This window comes from Motacilla alba, chromosome Z (genome assembly GCF_015832195.1).
Source record: "Motacilla alba alba isolate MOTALB_02 chromosome Z, Motacilla_alba_V1.0_pri, whole genome shotgun sequence".
Taxonomy (NCBI): Eukaryota; Metazoa; Chordata; class Aves; order Passeriformes; family Motacillidae; genus Motacilla; species Motacilla alba.
Genome location: NC_052046.1, coordinates 67,595,979 through 67,616,298, shown reverse-complemented (window position 1 = coordinate 67,616,298; position 20,320 = coordinate 67,595,979). Strand labels below are relative to the sequence as shown.

General features: G+C 39.2%; 1 protein-coding gene across 1 annotated transcript in view; it reads right to left on the bottom strand.

Annotated features, from left to right (window-relative positions):
* Positions 1–20,320, bottom strand: part of CAMK4 (calcium/calmodulin dependent protein kinase IV) — a 143,588-nt gene that overhangs the window by 35,214 nt on the left and 88,054 nt on the right. The window contains exon 5 of the mRNA XM_038123944.1: positions 12,412–12,484. Within this exon, the coding sequence (XP_037979872.1) occupies positions 12,412–12,484 (73 nt within the window). The remainder of the gene's footprint in view (positions 1–12,411; positions 12,485–20,320) is intronic.

The window sequence follows — 20,320 nt, the reverse complement described above, 5'->3', positions numbered from 1 at the left end:
ACAAAATGCAACCTACCCCTAAGTTAGGAAGGCTATAAATTATATTTTCCTGGCACAGATACTAAGAAAAGAGGATTTCAGAACTATCTCACCATATTCTCTGACATTCTCTGGTCACTGTACATTACTAAATAATAACTTAGAGGAATCAGCTGCTCATTCTGGTAAGGTCCCATATGTCCATGCTATTACAGAAACAGCCCTTTAATCTAGTTATCATGAAATGTTATGTACAATTACATCCATTGCCAAATATTGCACAAATCTTACTTGAATATTTCACTCTTTTGTATTCGAGAGAAATTTTACACATTTTGGTTTTTAATTCAGAGTAAATCAAAACTGATGGGCAGATGAAGAAACCACAGCATGCCAGATGCAACAGCTTATTCTCAAATCTTGTGTGATGAATTGCTGTGCAAATCTAAATAATCTTAGGTGCCTGTACCTGCATTGGAAGGGAAGGACAACAGGCATAAAGCTACATTCAATTTTGTTTCAGCAGAAAAATTTGCATCCAGCTCAGAGCTGGATTCCTGAACCTCCAAACACCATAAACATGTTTCTACCCTCTACTGCCACGCTGAGCACTGTGAGGAAGGGACCAGACATTTAAGAACTGGAGAGGATTTATGGCCTCCCACCCTTCATTGTTTTGCATTTACTGATCAACTCAAAACCATGAATGCAGCTGTCACTAGACAGGATTACACGAAGAATGACACAGAAGGTCCCAGTGGTCTCTGACACCCCCCAAAAGGGTAGTGAAGGATTCTATCTCCCTGTACCTCCAGAAGATAACCTCCTTTCCCACATGCAACTTTGAGCTCAGAATACTGACAAAATACAAACTACTTTTTCTAATCCAAAAAAACCTGTAGACTCCCCTGAGCACTGAAATGGTAACAAACCAAGATCATGCTGCAGCAGCAGAACAAGAAACAGAATCAAGAAGGCCAGTGATAGACATGTCTGCAGCCCCTGCTGGAAGGGCCACACACCCTGCTGGGTACACAGTGCTTTTCATTCAACATTTTTGATGAGTAGGTTCTTGTGGGGTCTCAAGGGTCTTCTGTTTGAAGGGTTACCAGGCTCCATTCATCACTTCTGGCTGCAGATGAGAATTTTTATAGGGGCTGTGTCAGAGATCATTTTAGCTGGTCTTTATGAAGGGATGTGATTAAGGGTTTGTTCTTGTGTTAACTGGTGGGAGGTCCAACAGGGAAGCCTAATGACCAACCTTATTTTTCTGGTGTCATTCCTTCTTGTATGTCCAAAGCTGCATGAAAGGATTTCAGCCAAAGGCCCTTGCCAAGTTTACAATACATTGGACACAGCTCTGAAAGAAAATCTCAGCTCTCCAAGGTAAATTGTTAGTGTTTGAAAACAATAGCCCAGTGAATTACTTCTTTTGCTTTGCTGTGCCTTACCATATTAAACAGTTAAATTTTCTTTGCCTAGATAGCAGACATCAGCTCTGTGTTTTTAAGCATATCAATCAAATTGAAGACTGACAGAAAGCGATGAACTGGTCCATGACTTTTCATTATTTAGATACATTGGTCTGTATTTCATAGAGATACAATTCTAAGACACAATTCAAACAATTCTAAGAAACAATAAAGAGAAAAGGTCATGGAAAACAAAGTCCAGGAAGAATAGTAAGTAAAATAGTAATATAGCAAGGGATGAATAATTTATTCTCGAAGAGCCACATGCCCATTCTGTGTAACAACATATCGAGTACATCAGACCTGAAGAGTGACACCATTTCACAAACCTTTGCTTTCAACACACTAAAGGCTTTCTGGGGAAGACAGCATACAGATCTAAACCCAGCCAGCTCTGGCATTTGTTTTTTGGGGAATCTGGCATGGGCTGGAGCACGGGGAGCTGTGCAGCCCAGGGCTGTGTCTTGCACATCTATGTGGGAGTGGGGACATGGGAGTAGAGGCCACCCTGCCAGTGCCAGGCTGCTGCCCATCAGCTCCAAAGCCTGAAGTGTGATGTGAACCACAGAGCACAGGTGCACCATGGAATGGTCCCAATATGTGGTCCTGAACTCCAATTACTGGGTTACAGACCTCAAAAAGAGCTGCAAAATAAACATGCTTTGCTGGCTATTCCAGTTTCTGTTTATCAACTAGTTCACTTACAGCAATATTAACACAATTATATTACTCATCTTATTCAATAGTTTGGAAAGTACCCTTATGTTATTTAAACAGTTATTTCTTCATTATCACTAAGACACAACTACAAAAATCTTTTGTGCATTCCTAGACATAACTGCTTCAGTCTGCTTCTTCCTTAGGATTAGCAGAGATGGGGAAAATGCAGCAAGTCTGGGAGGGAAGAAGGTCTGCACCTGACTAAATAGGGGATCCTTTGCAGACCTCTACTCTGAAACTAAGCTTAGGAAAGCGGCAGCTGGAACACCTCCATTGATAACACTAGAATCAATCCAGCACAGGAGCTATCCTGCAGTCTCACATGGAAACAATTGCAAAAGCATGTAGGGCTGGAAATGGTTATTTTATATTCAAGTGACATACTGGACCTTATCCTTGCTGCAAATTTCAGTGACCCCACAGGTATTTAAAAGCAAGATGTATAAGAATTTGTCTTTCCGTTGGTTTCTCTACATGTTACCAGATTTTTCTTCACACTATGATTAGAGAATTTGAGAATTCAAAGCTTACTATAAATGGAAGCTTCTAATTTTATTTGTGGATTTATTAATTTAATTTTTGACAGGTTTCCCCTTCTAGACACCATTCATTCAAAATTATTGCAAGGACTGGCTTTCACAGAAAACCAGATGAATCCTTCAAGATAGTGAGATAACTCCTGATTTGTTAAGAATATTTTGTCTGAAACTATGTTGTTCTTATAAAAAAAATCAAACAAACTAGCTTAAGTTCATCTGTTTGATTTACCAGTAGGCATGTGAACAGCAGAATAGTTAATTTACAAAATAAATATACCAAATCTGGGCATACAGTAAACGGCACTACCTTACTGCACCATTTGGAGGATGAGAGTTGTGGAAAGCACCCAGCACGAAGGGGAACCACCCCTCCATCAGTCCCTGCACAGGAAGCAAAGATGCTGGCAGATTCCAGCCTGCGCACCTCTGTACCAGCATCTGCTTGGGCAGGCGCTGGGCAGGAACCTCCCTCTGCTCCTGCACATGGTGGTTGGAGCCCTGTAAACCCGAAGAAGAAGCAGCCACTGAGAGGTGGAAGACCCTCTCTGAGGAGAAAGAAATTCAGAAAGAAATTCTCAGTTCTCACTAGGCAGGGAGCTGAGGTACCTGAGGTACCTGAGGTACCTTGTCTGTCTGCAGCTGTGAATGAATGCTTGCTTGTTGATCCTCCCTACTTTGGATTTCCAATGTGAGACAAAGTCAGGAGGAGGATTTCAGAAGCAAAAACTAGGATTGACATGAATAAAATGCTTTTTCAGAAGCAAAAACTAGGATTGACATGAATAAAAATTGACATGAATAAAATACAGAAGTGAACACTGATTGCACAGATCTCCTCTTCTGGACATTTGCTGCATTATTTTTGTCTTCTACCCTTTCTTTCTTTAGGAAGAAGTTGTAGGGAGTGAGTCTGCTCCCTTCAAGTAATACTTTTTCAGTCTATTGAATAATTTCACACACATTTTACAAGAAACTAACACATTACCAAACATCTCTCTCTCTAGGTGGAAAAAAATTAAGCAGCCAGCAGAAGAGATTTTTTTTAGTCATGTCATCAAGGAAAACACTACAAGGCAAGACATTCCACGTACAGCTGAATGCTCATGTGGTGCTCAGACTAAAGACACTTTAATGAAGCACCCTCTCAGAACTCAGGAAGAAATGACTCTTATTTATGAGAGATATGGAGCTGTAAAATTGATCTTTTCTGAGTTGTTTCAATTATTCATCCTTCCAGACAGCCACAAGCACAAACATATTCCAGGGTGGTTGTATCTGCACAGAAAACCATGTTGAATTTTTTGTTGGCAACAATGTTCCATACCAGATATTATCAAATCTTTATGGATTTTCATATTAAATCTTGATTTTTAAATGAAGGACATAATTTTAACAGATTTTATTGCTTGACTTTCCAAGTTCCTTATAAAAAAATCCATCATTGTGTCACACAGAAAGATATAAGAACTGCAGTGAAGCAGGCACAGTCAGATGCAATGAAAAGGAATGCAGCCCCGAAAATTTATTATACCTAGCTCTACCGTTCCAAGATTTTGCTTACTAAAATATAATTCAGAATTATTATATTTTACTATCCTAAAGTATGATAATAATTTCAAAATACAATAATATTTTATAGACAGGAAACCACAATAGTAAAACAAAGTAACTTTAAAACATAAGAAATAGAAGATTCATGTTTATTTCCTGACAGCATGCTGAATTTCTGCTATTGTTGCTCATCAGATGGACTCAGCTGAGCAGAGTATTTGGAAAAACACATTTCTGTAATGAAATATATTGTTTATTAACACTCCAGGTGCTGCCCATCCTTACTATTGCACAAGAACTTGTGTCAGAAAAGACAACAAAATCCTCACATCCAGCACTGTTCACCAAACAGTCAAATTTGTCAGTCCAGAAATCAAACTACCGTTGACTGTGTGCTTCATTTAGGCGCCATCTAATATAGCTCCTAGGAAAGCCCTGTTCCCCCACTACCTGAACCAAGGAGACACCCTGTTTCTTATAAATACCTGGTCTCATTATTTCTAGCGCATGAAGTAAAATCATGGACTCAAATCTAATGAAGTGTGGGGTGGTGCTGATTGCTGGAAGCATTGGCTTCAATATTCACCTCTGCCAAGGTTTGGCTAGAGCTCAACTGAAAAGAAGGAGTGTGTGAAATTTGAAGTCTAGGCATTCCCTGGATTCGTTGATAGAAACAATAAAAGTGGAGGTAAAAGGCTTCAGAAAGCATTCTTCACATACCAGCAAACAAGTGAGACAACAACATGTAAACCAGCCAGAGACATAAAAATAATCAGGAAATAGTAAATGAAAAAGGAGAACACCAGATTCATTACAAATTCCAAAATATCCACAGGTGCTGACATTTCAGGGGATCAGTTAAGGATCTTGAGAGATTAAATGAGGAGTTTTGATTTACTCATGCTACCAGGGCCTCAGAAATAGATCCACCAAACTGAAAGAATGACTAATTAATTTCTATGTAGCTTATTTAAAAAGGATCAGTGTCAGTCAGTCTTACTTTATGACAACTCCTTGGCATGTCAGGAATATCCCCCAAAAAGGGCAGAAATTATCTTACTGTTTTTTTCAAATCACAGGCATGAGGGTTCTCTTCTGCTGAGAGTCTGCTATCTTAGTCAATCTAGTACTATGAAATTGGAGGTGCAAAATTGCATAAGGCTATAATAATATTACTGAGTAATTTTTTGGCAATTGTCTTTATTTTCACAGGTTCCCTTGTAATTTACTCCTGAAATCAATGTCTCTTTATTCCTTACCATCATTACTGATGCATGAACAGCAAGGCATAAGGAGACAAGCCTGTCCTTGCTTAGTCTTACAGGCACAGTTGGCTTAGGAAACAGAAAACATACTCCTAGAGGTCTGGATAAAAGGATTTCCTTAGGCTTCAGTAAATATTTTTGGGGACAAAGCAGTGATATCAATAAAAGTGGTTCTTTTTCAATGTAACATTTAACCAGATGCCTTTCAGTCATTAGTGAAATACTGCAATATGTGTCCACACTGCTATCATCTTATCAAGGCTGCACAGTTTGCATGAGGGGCAGCAGTTACCTGTAGCACTCCTGCAGTGTCAGTAAACAATTCTCCTCTATCTTTCCATACACAGCTGAGTGGTTTTATACTTCGGTATTTCCTCTAGGGCAATTCCTGATACCTCCTTAGTCTTCACCAATTCTTCTTGACTCTTTCTGCAGCACCCTAGTAAACTTTCACTGTCTCTACAAAGTATGTGAGGATCTCAGGATACTTTAGGAGCTTCTCCAACTCAGAAACCTTCAGAGCCCTGCCAAGCTCATATAGCAGCATGTACTTTTTGGAGATGCAGAGTGTAAGTGTGTCCCATAGGAACAGGTGCTTGAGTGCCCTATCCCTCTGCAAAATACAGTCTGCAAAACACAAGCAATAGAAGTTATTTTAATAAAAGGAGTTTTAGCAGTTTAAGGTCTGAGATAAATGCAGTAGTTTTCCTTTGCTTGTGCTTATTAATTGCTAACTTTGTGCTGGCTAACATACAGAAGAGCAATGTGTGGCTGTCTAAAGACAAGACAGACCTTCACAGAGCTGGTTTCCTATGCTATTTCCCCTCTAAAGGAGATGGCCAGGTCATCACCAAACAATGCCTCAAGAATCAGTGAATGAGGCAGATAGACTCAGCCTTTGGACAGGGTCAGCACTCTCTTCACACAATATTTTCAGCAATCCATCTTATAAATGAAGGTGCAGAAAAATTCCCATCTCCGTGAGATGAATTGGGAAAAGATCAAATCCCTGAATCTCCAGTTAGTTCTTAGCAATTTCCTTGGAAATGTCACTCCCTTGGACCAAGTATCAGCTATGACTCAAACACAGCATCATTTGGCATTGTATTTGTGGTGTGCTGAGAGTTAAAACTAGTGATAATTAGTCACTTTCATTGTTACTTCCAAATATTTTCCAAAATTAATATTGTAGTGACCTGTTTCCAAAACAAGAAAAGGACAGCTTACTTAGATGAAAGCATAATATAAAATAGTAACAATTAGGCAAATATAACCCTGATTTTTTTGCCGCACTGGACATTAACTGTAATACAGTAAATCTGCTCACTCTATTTCCTCTATTAGTGATAATAGCAAATACAAACCCCTCATTTCCTCATTGCTGATGACAGCATTGCTAGGCTCTTTTGACTGTAACTCTTCTTCAATATGTGTGCTGCAAGAGGAACCTTGTACTCGGCTGAAAATGTATCTCAAAAAATGTTTTTGAAAAATTGTTTTGAATCAAGGCACTGATAAATCAGGTTAGTGTGATAATAAGTCCCACTCTTTTACCCTCCCCAATAACAAGAAAAAATAGTTTAAAATCTGTTTACAACAAACATGAGAAGCAATCAAATGTAAGCTTGCAATACTGTGAACTGATTCATTAAGAATGCCTTCACCCTCTAAACAGATTATCCTGTGTATGGAGCCATTTTTGAACATTGCTTCAGAGACAGCACATTAGAAACACAAATGCATTTCTCTCCCAGGCAGGGGCTGGACTTCGATCGGTTTCTTACACAACTTGTAAGTTTACCTACTTGCTTGTTTGTCCTTAACAGCAGTGTGACAGAACAGTCTCCCAGGGCACTGATCAAGTCCCTGTTAAAACATTGTCACCAAATGGAAGAAAAGGCCAAGACAATTTCCCAGTTTCCATGGAGTCATCTCTGTACATGATGTGTTAAACCACCCCTCTCTATGAAGATTCACCTTCAAGCCTCAGAAACCAATCTTGAAGAAAGAAACACTTTGTGCCTGGATTAATCAAGTAGAAATTATTTTTTTATTTCATAAAAACCCAACAACAATGCCATAGGATGGACACATATTGTTATTTCTTAATACAAGTCATTAAGTTGCATGCCATGCCTCCGGCAATACCCCCAGTTCAGGGAAAAATGAATGTTATTGACCTGCAAAACACATCCTGATATCAGTCCAACCATCAGTCCTTGCCTGCCTTCACTGTATTATAAGATACAATGCAAACAACAGATTCTCCCCTTATTTCATTTCTCCTCTATGTCTGACACTCTGCCTTGTTATACAGGGTTTACTGTGTGTGTGAGGCATGTTTTATTACAGAAGTCCTTTTTAGAAATACTGCTGGAACCTCTTTATTCTGCAGTCTAATACAACCACTATCAAACTAGTGTCTATGCTATTTCAAGAGGCTATGAGCCTGTAAAAAGGGGAATGGCCAAAGTGGACCACACTCTCAGGGAATACAGTACAAAATCATAATCCTTAGCAAATTCCTTGTCTTACAGCATCAAGCATTGGTCTTCAGCAACAACCACATAGTTGAAGACATATTGAATCTGGCCTAAACCTGCATATTTCTGAAATTCCACTTTCAAGCAAACATACAGAAAACTTGACAGAAGAATTTTACATTTCCCCTTCTTTTCCCCTCAGAAAAGCAGGTGTTGGTGGATAGTCTTAGATCAGAACAGTGGCTCTTCCTTAACTTCCTCCTTATGGATAAAAACACTTACGCCAGGAACAGACTCAGAAAACCACTCTCTACTGCCAGAGGGAGGATGGAAACCACTCGGGTTTCTCAGTGAAGGGATAGAAACCTAAAGGTACAAATGCCTCTTCTATTGAAAAGAAAATCCTTTGCAAAATCTTCTAAAGAGAGGAAGTCAATGTTCTTCAACAACTTCAATCAAACATAGTATTTTTCTTCCTACATAGAGTATTCTCAAATTTTGCTACTATTTTAGACAAGTCTTTTTCCTCTGTTGTAATACCTAGCCATCTCTGCCATTCTCTTCTGTTAATTTTGACTTCATTTTCTACAGAACTGAGCGCTGTGTTTCTTCCCAGTTCTTATCCTTTTTTATGGTGTGCCTTTTTAGGCTTTGTTAAGTATATATTGATAATGTAACACATTCACCATGTTCAAAATTTTAGAAACCTGTGACAGTTACACCTCGAGTAATTCACCTTGTTGCTGGTGGCTAAAACTAAAACTCATTCATTGTCTCTATCTCCAGCAAGAACTCAGTCAATGACTGTATAGAAAAAAAAGGAAATTCCTGCATAATCCTTAACTCTTGTACACTTTTCTTTGAATGCCAAACCCCTCAAATACCTAAATCAATTCTCTTGAGTCTTATTCTGTCTTTAGAAGTCTGATTAGCTCATTTGGCCAAAGCTATAATTGCCAGACACACCAGTAACTCAGATGTTGTAAATGTGCTTGCAAGCTGCACATTCCTAAGGTCTTAACTTCTAACATACAGTTCATTATTGGACAGATAAAAATTCTCTGAAATGAATAGAAACCTATAATCTAGATTTTCTCTCTCAAATCTGCAAGTTGCTTAAGTGCCCTCAGGCTTTGCCACCATACCTGAGAGGTCAGCATGCTCCCTGTGAATTTAAGACGACAAGGATCTGAACAGAATTGCAGATCTACAGTGAAGCTCGAAGCAGTAGAAAATTTAACTTAAAGAATACAAATGGACGGAGTCTCACATATAACTTCAGGAAAATATTCCTATCTAGGCAAGATAATGAGCCATCTAAGAAAACAAATTACTGTAAAATTTGATGAGAAATTAATTTAGAGACTGATAGATGAGTTAAAAACTACATATAGTGTGTATGCTAGTAACTGGCCTAAATACAAAAACTAAACTTAAAAATTAATTTCAAATTTAAGTATATTGAAAAGAGTAATTTAACCCCCACGCAGAAAGTATTCCTTTTACACCACTGCAGAGTAGGTAAGAAGGAAAAGCATTACTTTTAGTGACAAATATAAGATTTTAAAAGTATCCATTAAAAAATAAATCAGTATAATTTTATAAAGTTTAAACAGCTAAAAAATAGATGTGTGTTCTTCTCCTAAAGAAGTGTACAATATTCCCTTTGTGATCAATTTTTGAGGACTACTTGGATACCAAAACTTCAATAACTCATTCTGCAAGATACCCAGTGGAGGTCTGGCCTCCTCTGCATGCAGAAATTCTCTCACTACCAAAAAACAAAACAAAAAACCCCCAAAAACTGCTACTAGAATAAGTGTGCAAGAAGACCACACTGCCTGCAACTCATTCCCTGAGAGGAGAGAAATTACAATAACATTCCAAGCAAGACTGCCCTCAAATGCCACCTCTTTAGGCATGAAACTCATTCATGGAATCATGAGATTCTATCTCATCTCACTGTGATGTCAGATAGCAACAAAACCTCTTCACTTGTTTTGAACAGCACAGCAGAAGAGCTAAAGGGATGAACATTGGTTTGACCTAGTTTTGTATAAGCCTTTTATCTTATGAATGAAGCTTTCTCCCAGCTTGAAGAACAACTAAAGAATAATGGAAAAGGCAAAAATGCAGAAGAGAGGAAAAAAATGTAATGTGCTCCCTCTAAGGACAAATACAGTCACTGGCTGGGAACTCCAGATCAGATGTAAACAGCAGAAAGGAAAATATTGAAAAAAGACAAAATTAAAGTGGAGGTCTACACAACAGTCCTGGTTTTGTTATTTTCTCTGATCTTGGGATTACAGATGTCTGATATTTTTATGATGGTTTGTGACATGAAGATTCAGATTAATCTTCTGTGTGATACTCTGGTTGCTTGATTAATTCTTGGTAAGCCAGTTAGAGCTGGGCATACAGGTATTCAGGTATTACAAAAGCCAGACAGACCTAGAATTTATTGATTGACTAATCCTTATTGATTAGTCTGTTATTTAGTCCATTTGCTTTAACAATTTCAAAGGAAATGGAATAAAAAATGCTGATGTACTTTTAAAATGCCACTCTACACTTCATATTAAATTCTTCAGAAGTGTCTCATAAAAACCTTTGCTATATGAAGACATAATACCTCCTCCTTAATGATCCACTGCAAGGACAGATCCATGACTATAGCAACAGCCCTGAACAGGGGCTTATAAAACATTTAGCACAAGAGACATCAGCAAAAATAAGGCCAGATGCTGCATTTTCAAAGAGCAATTTATAAAAATCACATAGTTCAAAAAGCCTATGTGGTGCCAGAAGGGTATTCACTAGCATTGCCTATTTTACAAAGTGTACAACTATTTGGTTTTAAGGATGACCTATGGATACATTTCCTTTTATTTTGAAAAGATTATTCTGTTGCAGCAGCATTTTCCAGTTTCTAACAATAACTCCTGCCCTGCTCACGAACACCATTCTGTCAAGTTTAGAGCCCCAATCTATCAGAGTACTTCAGCAGGGCTGCAAAGATCCCAAGCTAGGAACTGCCACTTCCACAGCTTTTCCAGCCTTGGCTTAGATGTTTGGTGTCAGCTACAAGAGCAGTAGTGAATACACTTCACCCTAGTTAGGGATCTACTACAAAGAACCATAGAAATACTAATTATTGCTTATATAAAAATCAGCTTTTTAATTTTTATACATCACTGTTCCATTGATTTCAGCCAAGCTATTACAGCTCATAGAAGCTGAAGATTTTTCTTTTCTTTCTGGCTTTAAAATAAAGAGCTTAAACACCATCTGAAATATATTTCAGCAGAACTTAACCATAATTTTTTTGTAAAAGAATGTTAAATAACATAGAGCCATCTTAACTAGGGCACTTCAACAGAAAGAAAAAATTAGTAATAAAATAATAATCTGAGCCAATTTTAAAAGTTTATACAAATTCATTATGATGTAAAATACATAATTTAGATTTCTTTGGATGAGAGTGACACAGTAGACATCAGATCATTCAGAAGGGACCATGAAGATCTTGCAGTATGTGCAGTTAGTGTTGTGAACGTCAGTTCTCACATCTTATTTAGTGTGAACAGGCTCACAAATAATACCAATAGGGGCTTTTCGCACTGAGGTATTTTGTTATCATCCCAGGCAAACATACCCAGATTGCCGTGTTCCTTCTGATGAACAGAATTACTGCTGTAACCATTAATCTCCTCATCTCTGGATACCTTCTGAGGAGGCCAGTAATCACCACCAGTCCTTTTCTGAGGACAGCTCCTGTGACACTGAATTTCCGTGGATGGCCTGTATAGAAACTGCCTCACCACTGACATCCCTCAAGTGAGTCCTGCAGGCTGACCTCTCTTTTCTCCTGTACCCTCTCTTTTGTACTGGAAGTGAACATTACTAACACACTGGACATTGGGCAAATTAATTTCTTAAGTATTCCCCCCGGCATCTGATTGCTGGTTTGGAGAACACCTGGTGTGAAATCAGATGAAGGAGCCACAAGTGACTGAGAAGCACAGAAAACGTACAAAAATACTGTATGTCGACATTAGAAGCCTTCCTCAAGAATCTGCATGCCTTTCTCTAACTAATAGAATGTGAAATTATTATATTAAAAAGTCCAGTGTTGAAAAGCACAAAACATAAAGAGGAAGGAGTACATTAGAAACTGCACAAGCTGCTGGCAAAAATTATCATTCTGCTCTCTCTCAACAGTACTGTCATTGTGTTTGAAGTGCAATTCTTCACTGTGTCACTGACTACCTTAAAAATTATCAGTATGGAATTAATTGTTGGAGGAAACCTGTGCACACTGCATCTTTTGCACACAAGTATTCATTGAGCCACCATGGGTGAAAGATCAGGTGCTGAGCATGATATGCCAGATAATACTCACAGAAACTGCCTCCAGGATTTGTTTGACAGCATCAGCAGCATCTCTTTCACTGTAGTACCCCTTTTCCACAATCCTACAGAAAAAAAGCAACACAATTAAGCACCAAGGTGAATAAACAGTGAAGGTAGATTTCAAAAATGAGATAGCAAGCAATCAAATTTAAATATGACCTGGACAGTGGAGTGTCCCCAAGAGACTAGAAAACAGCCCTTTTGCAATTTAAGTTACCCTTGATTTCCAATTCAATGAAATACTGGAGGTAAGATACCAACTGGATAAGATGCTCATAATATACGTATACATTTAATTCAAAGTTTTTGAAACTTTCTGACACTCAAGGAATCTGAATTACTGAAAGACAAAACTATTCAACATTTAGGAACTTTTTTTTTCATTTTTATATTTAACTTACGCCCCTCCTCCCCAGTTAGTTAGTTAGACAGATAGATAGATAGATAGTAAGTTATAAAACAAAAGCGCTGCACTATGCAAACACAGATCTGAATTATTCAAGGGGAAAGCTTGGTGTAAAACTTTACTAGTTTCAAATTATTCCTCAAGTGTGATGGGCTGAACAACTGTCTTTTTTCCCTCAGTAGAAAACTGGGAATGCTATATGCAAAGAAACACAGGTTTTTTTACAACCACAGCTACTCTTTTCTTTCAGAAAAGCTACTTTTTCTTACAGAGTCAGCAGTAAACACAGGTTTGCACAATGATGTACAAGCAGTTAATAAAAGAAGGATATATCATTAAGATATCCTAATACTCTATTTAAGACACTCAACAGTGTTTTTACTAATGTTTTTAACTGAGCATAGTATTTATGAACTACAATAATTGTCCCTTAAAGGTCAGATTTTTCATCTGAAGTCTTGATATTTTTAGTGTATTAATTTTTCAAAGCCAAAGAAAACATAAACAGATGTTATCTAGAAACAGAACCTGTGGTGCCTACAAGACATTTTGTAAAATGATGTTCTGCAAGCAGACAAGCCAATATTATAAAACAATATCCTAAAATCCCCATGAAGCAGAAGAGCAAGAAACCTTTAATGTCTAAGGTCACTGGAAAGACCACCTGCTCCAAGATCCATAAAAAGGCTCTGCTGGTGGCAGGAAGGCTATCCTTCTTTCTCCCCACTACTCCTGGTCTGCCCTTTTTATCACTTCCTTTCACTGAAATAACAGATTAATGTTGAGTTACCATCAATGCAGCTCCTCACAGCTTCCCAAAACTGACCGGAAAGGTGTGAGTAACTACATATAAAAGTATGAAAGTGACTACATATATTCATTACAGGATCAAGTGATTAGAAGTAAGAAACAATGCAAAGATAGCACACACACACGGAAACAGAGGCAACAGGCATGGCACTGTGGGAAGCAGCCTACACAGGGATATTCCTAACCAGCTGCCATTACTTTACCTTTACACTCATTGTGTTCACAGAGAACTCAGTCTATTCATGTGGCAGCAACAGCAGCAAGTAATCCCTCTCAATTAGCTCTTCTATTTCATCATTATTTCTTTGCTGCACAATTGCTTTAGATTATTGCCAGAAGCTTGTTTGGTTTGGGTTGGTTCTGTGGGTTTTTTGGCAACCTTTCAGCTAACATGTCATATGCACTGCTTTAACGCCTTTGCTTTTTTTGTGCCTTCAGCACTCCTCCTATTTTGGTCATCTGTTTACACCATTAGGGAGAGTTTTACTGGTACTTATCACCATAAGGGGAAAACAAAGCAAATCTTACTCACTGAGACATTATATTAGGCTTTTACCCTGGAGTATAGGAAAGACGTTACAAAATCCTAAAAATTATGCCATAAAATGCTACATTGTGCTTGAAGGCTAGAGTACTCCTTAGCCATTTCAGGCTGAATTATCCTCTTATGTTAGATTACATTGTGAGACCTGGGCCCCATTAATGCTCTTGCATTCAATGCCCTTCCTCCTCCTTTTTAATTCAAATGAAGTATTTAGTGTCAGCCAGATGTGCCTGTCTGTAGCATCCACTCTGCCCCACACACTGAGCCCACCAGGCGCAGGATAACCTTGTGTACCTGACTTCAGAAATGCATGAGACAGGTTCTAAGGCTTAAACAGTATTTGGAACACTCTGTTTCTCCAATATATCTCAGAATAAGATCAGAGAAATATGAAGTAATGAAGTTACAGTTCAATTTACATTTCTCCCTTAATCCAAAAAAATTCTCTATTTACAGTGTGGTAGCTCAGTCTTTTTTCTATCTTTTTGAACACATAAACTAGCAGAATGAAAAAAAAAAAAAAAAAAAACACCTTAAAGGCAGTCTATTGTTTTGTATTTTCCTCCACTCATAAAAATCAAAGAAAACAAGAGCTTCCTGTAAATGCCCAGCCAATGTTAATTACCTGACCACTGGAAACAAGAGAAAAATCAAAGGGACACTCCAGGCTGCCCTCTTGACCTCAAGATGAGTCCACGCTGACTTAGGCAATATATGCTGGCAAGGATAGCGTGCTCTCTCATTATTTATATTAAACACACAGCAGAGAAAACACAAAGACCTTGTAGATGAAGCCTTGTAATTTACACTTTAAAATAAATAAATGTAATAGAGTGTGGGCCCATATTTCTGGAAAGCAATAAGAAACAACTGTAGAAATATTGTGCAATGCACTGGAGCCATTTGCTAATGCTACAGGTGAATAATATGCACTGCCCAATTACAGATTATGTCATACAGAGTTTCCTTTCCAGTTTTCCAGAAGTCTAGAATCCAGACTTATTGAGAATAGAAACCTTACTCTTAATTAATAATGATCTAGCAAATAGAAGACCTAATATTCTGTGACAGCAATAAATGAAAAAAGACATATCCCTTTTGAAAGATGAAAATTTATTTCTAAGGGTACACTGCTTTAGAACTAAAACCTGGCTATTAGGCAGTAAGGAGGAGTACTGAAGGAAGATTATCCTGTAGTTTAGGTCATATAGTAATGCTAGGGGATCATTTTTATATTTATTTTTTGCATCCTCCCTGCAATAGTTTACATAAGACAAATGGTAGGTGTGCCAGCAAGACTCCTACCTGAGACCAATGAGTCTTCTTGAAAAGGATTTTTCAAATTCAGCCTGCAGATTAACAATTACTCATTGCCCTTTTTTTTCTATAATGGGAAAGAAACCAGAAGAAATATCTTATTTCACTATTACTGAAGCAAACCCCAGATATTTATACCTGGTTTATAGGATGATCTTTGACAAAATCAGGGGTGAAGGAAGATTAAGCCTTTGCTGAGAGGATAGAAAGATAGGAACAGCAGCAATAAGTAAATAATTAAATATTTTCTTTGATATGCAAATAAATGAGCCAGGTAGGCCAAGAGGGTGCCTGAGAGAAAAACTGTGAGGAAGACAGCAGGGACCTGCTTGAAACCAGAAAAAGTGCTTGGAAAAACACTTAATTTGGTGCTGCAAACATCCAGGAAATTTAAGATACAACTTCAAAATGAAGATATTCTGGACCGAGCAAAAATGTAATGCCTGTTTGCGTAGGATCCTTTTTTCATGGTTATGCATACACATTTATTGAAATATGCTGATCCATTGATTACACTTTTATATGTTAATTTAGCAGAATGGCTACTAGATGGACAGCAAGCCAGAGCTCTCTCAAAGCACCACCTGACTCAATCTTGTCTTTCCAAGCACATGTCATCATATTTGAGACAAATCTGCCTCCTTCTATATAGAGGAGCAGGGAAATACTTCCCAGAGCCCCTACTCACCATCCTCTCCCAGTGCCAGCAGAGATGGAGATGTCCTTTGGGAACAGCCCAAGTCCCATGGTGCTGAGACACATCCCTGACTGCCTGCAGAGCCAAGGCATCCCACAGAAATCCGTATTATCTTGCTGTTTCAGCTGCTGCTGCTGCTCAGAGGTGGAAGAGCTTTGCCAGGTAATGGGGATATAACTGATTTAACAGTGAGAAAACCACCCCAGCATCACACTGCCACGCAAGCCTGTGGAAATGGCATTATGTGTTTCTGGGGAGGCATACAGTTGATATTTTGGCAGCTTCCATCATCAAACACATGTATGTGTTCAAGTTTTTTAATAATTTGCAGTATTCCTTGCCAGATTCCAACTGGGCTTTCCAGCATTTCCATTCCTTGTGAGCACTGGAAGTTTTCTTGCAGTATAAATGATTTAGTTTTGCAGACGGTTTTCAGTGTAGCCTCAGTACCATGGAATTGCAGGTCTTGCTAATTTTTTTGTAATATTTCCATGTTGCATGTCTTCCTGAGAGTCTACATCTGCAGATACATAAACTCCTACCAGCATTCACCTCATCCCTGCAGCCTCCAGTGTAATATGGGAAGACCATGCAATGGATGTTACTCCTTTTGGGGCATTCTTCCTGCTACTGGGCTTTAATTCACTGTATCTGTGTGAAGCCATGGAAAGCAGTGGGCCATCCCAGTAAAAAGAGGGAGATAGTGGCCACACCTGCTCTGTAGAAATTTGTTACTGGTAGGGGAGAAAAAAAGAAGAGTGCAGTCCAGCTAAGCTGAACATAGGACCTGAAAATCAAGGAGGAAAGAAATGGGGGATCCCAATGCATCATTTTAGAATCAATTTTCAGAGGACTATTAAAATTATGTTGATATAGAATTTTACACTTGGTAGAACACATTTCTGGGGATTAACAACAAGCACATCAGGCAAGTGAAAGTAATCAGTCTCCTAAAGGAACAAACAATGAATATTTCATCAGAGAAGGACAGGACTAGGTTTGGGGTTTGATTTTTCAAAGAGTAACAAAACAGGGGGCGAGTTATTTCCAAGTCCAGCAAGAGAAACAGAGCTTGCACAGCTGCGTTGGTAGAAAAACAAATCAAAATCATCCAGGGACCTGCTTTGAGCAAGGAGAGGACTCATCCAATGCCAGAGGATGATAGACTGGGCTAGTCACTGACAGCACACACCTCTTTGTGCAAGGCTGATAGTGCCTTGGATTCCCAGTCAGCATTTGCTACTGCTGTTATAGAAACAGCTCTCAGCTAAGAGTGAGGGAGTGAACAGCCTTCCCCCCTCCACAGAACCACTCCAGGCCTCTCACTATGGCAATGCCTGAAACTTCCAGTTAAGACCACTGTCTCTGAGACCAAAGCCTCTTTCTCTTTTATTTTTTGTTGGTGTTGGAATTGGTGTTGGCACAATGAATACCCCTGCATTTTTAAACTCAATGGGTACTCATGACTCCTGCTGATCAAGAAAATTTGAAATCTTACAATTTAGAAAACATTTTTCCTCCCCCATGCTCTACATGCTAGTCATTCTCCAATTCTTAGCTTTTCTTTGCTTCCCTCCCACGTGGGCCACCCCACCCATCCTCCAGTCTTGACTAAAATGTGAGCAGGTAAAGTCTCTTGCTTTCCTGCCTTAACTCATATTAGCAAATGCACTTAGTTTTATGCTAATAATCTAAACAGTTACTCTAAAATTTGCAATATTTAGCAATTATTAAATGTGTCTGCTATAAATACTATTTCTCTGCAATGTGGAGTTGGTAGTATTTGAGTATTCGCTGAATTTAGAAACATATCATGGGCTTGCAAAAGTCCTGCTAAACCAACTTTGCCATCTAAGACAGTAAAAATTATTATACTTTATCAGTTCCCAACATTGTTTTGCTTTCTTTAAGCACTGTCTGTATTTGCCTTGCAGACCATCTTTTATAACTATTGTGACATTAAAAAAAGCCATCACTCCTTCTAGGGTAATTTTCATTCTGCCTCTAGCTGGCTTTTACCCAAAACCCTTGCACCACATCTTAGCTGTGGACTGTGTCATGCTATGTAATCTACAGTCTCAGGCAAGAGACTGCCTGAAATACATACATACAAGCTTTATTCCAATGCCAGTATGTGCTAACCATTTTAAAAATTGTTTGGTTCTATATGATAAATGTTAATTTATCTAAAATGCTTTGGTTGTCATGGAGATTTTTTCTGCAACTACTCAATTTTTATGCAAATTCTTGTACTCAATTCAAATGAAATTAGAAGATTTCTACAAGATAAAGTGAGACTAAAAACTAGGAGAAACAGGAAAAGAAAATGACATCACTCTATTCAATAGCAAAACGGTTTCCAAAAGGGACACTTTCTCAATGAATGATTCACAGATCTATTAGTTCTTGTCTGTATTGAGGTGATTGCAATTCCTAGTTGCTCTGATGCATTCGTTTAGGAAAAAAAAAAGGTTTGCCGCATAAATATTGTCATGGTTTGGCGCTGGCCCAATGCCAGTGCCCCCATGAAAACCCATCCTCCCTGGTGTCTGCTGTGAGATGTGATCAGAGACAGAGCAAAGCAGGCCTCCACTTGTGAACAAGACAGAAAAAAACTTTATTATCATAGAACTACAATAAAATTAACACACAGAGCAGAATGGAAACCTTTCAAACATTTCTCCTCCCCCCACTCAATTCTTACAGAATATCACAAAACCTTAGATCTTAATCCAGTCCATCACCCTTCAGATAATCAACTCAGTCCATCTCCACCCTTCCGACAATCACTTCTCATTTCATCAAGGAGAGAAGGAGCCCTCCTTGTGCCACCACAGGTAAATCCCCGTCACTCAGCAACTACACGTCGTGACTTCTTCCTTCCATGTTCAGTGCTCTCACCACTGCACATGGACCAGAGCTGCTTTTAGGGTTTCCCCTTTCAAGGAGGCCTTGCCCAGTTCCAGAAGAGAACGACAGTCTCTCACCTCATTTCGGGACACCAGTCCCCCCCAATATTTCACCCCCTGGGGCCGAGGGGTCTCACCAGCACTTCATCACCTGTCGTCTCCGCTCACATCACTCCTTTGGCGCAGCCTCCCCCTAAAATGCAGTCTCTGTATTACAGGAAAGGTTCTATCCATGGCTATACAAGAAAAAGTCCAGCCAAAAGCCACTCCATCATCTCCTCCACCTAGGATTTTCTCAACTTCTCCCAGTCCTTCTTCACTTGCACAACTCTGCATCACACTTGCACATTCCTTCTTATCCGTTTCTCTCCTCCCTCAGCTCCCGGAGGATCAGCATTTGCAAGGTTTTCCATCGTCTCACGGAAGGGTTAAAATCACAGTCTCTGCTTATCTCGAACTCCCACACTACTCATCGGGCACTCTTCCCCTCGTCGGGCCCCCCCCTTCTCTTCCTCGGCCAGGCCAGTGCTTATCAAATTCAAGATAGCACTGGCACCTCTCTCCTCTCTCTCTCCTGAGAAAGGGGGGCTGCCCACTACCTCTCCGAGTTCTTCCACCCTTCCGTCTCTTCCGTCTCTGCCCAAGGCTCCGGGCCCACCTCCCTCGGCCGCATGGTTTTTCCCCTCCCCCACCCAGCCCGAAGCTGGGCAGGGGAGGTCTGAACTCTCCTCCGACCGGAACCAAAAGAGAACGATCCCCTGGGAGCTCTCGCTTTTAACCCCTGTGTTCTCAGAGGCGGATCCATATCCTCAATGGTCAAACCAGGTGCCAATATCCACATCTGGGCACCTATTGGTTTGACCACTACCACCTCCCAAAAACTCATTTCCTCTCAAACCACGACAATATGTATGCATTTCCCATACTACGAAATTGAGGAATAATAAATATTTTTAAAAGTAGCTCTGATTAAGAATCTCCCTTATTCTACAATCATGTTCATATTCCAGAGCAGGCTAGCTATTACCATCTCTAATGACTCAAACTGCCTGTCTGTCACCTGAAAAAAGATAATGGGAAATACTGACCTGGGTTTGGATCTGATGCCCTGTGAAACAAACTAGAAGTTTTTCTTCAATACTGTGTTTAGAAATGAAATTCAGCACTGCAGTCATTCAGGAAAACTGTTTTTCCATTGTTGTTAAGACTCACTCT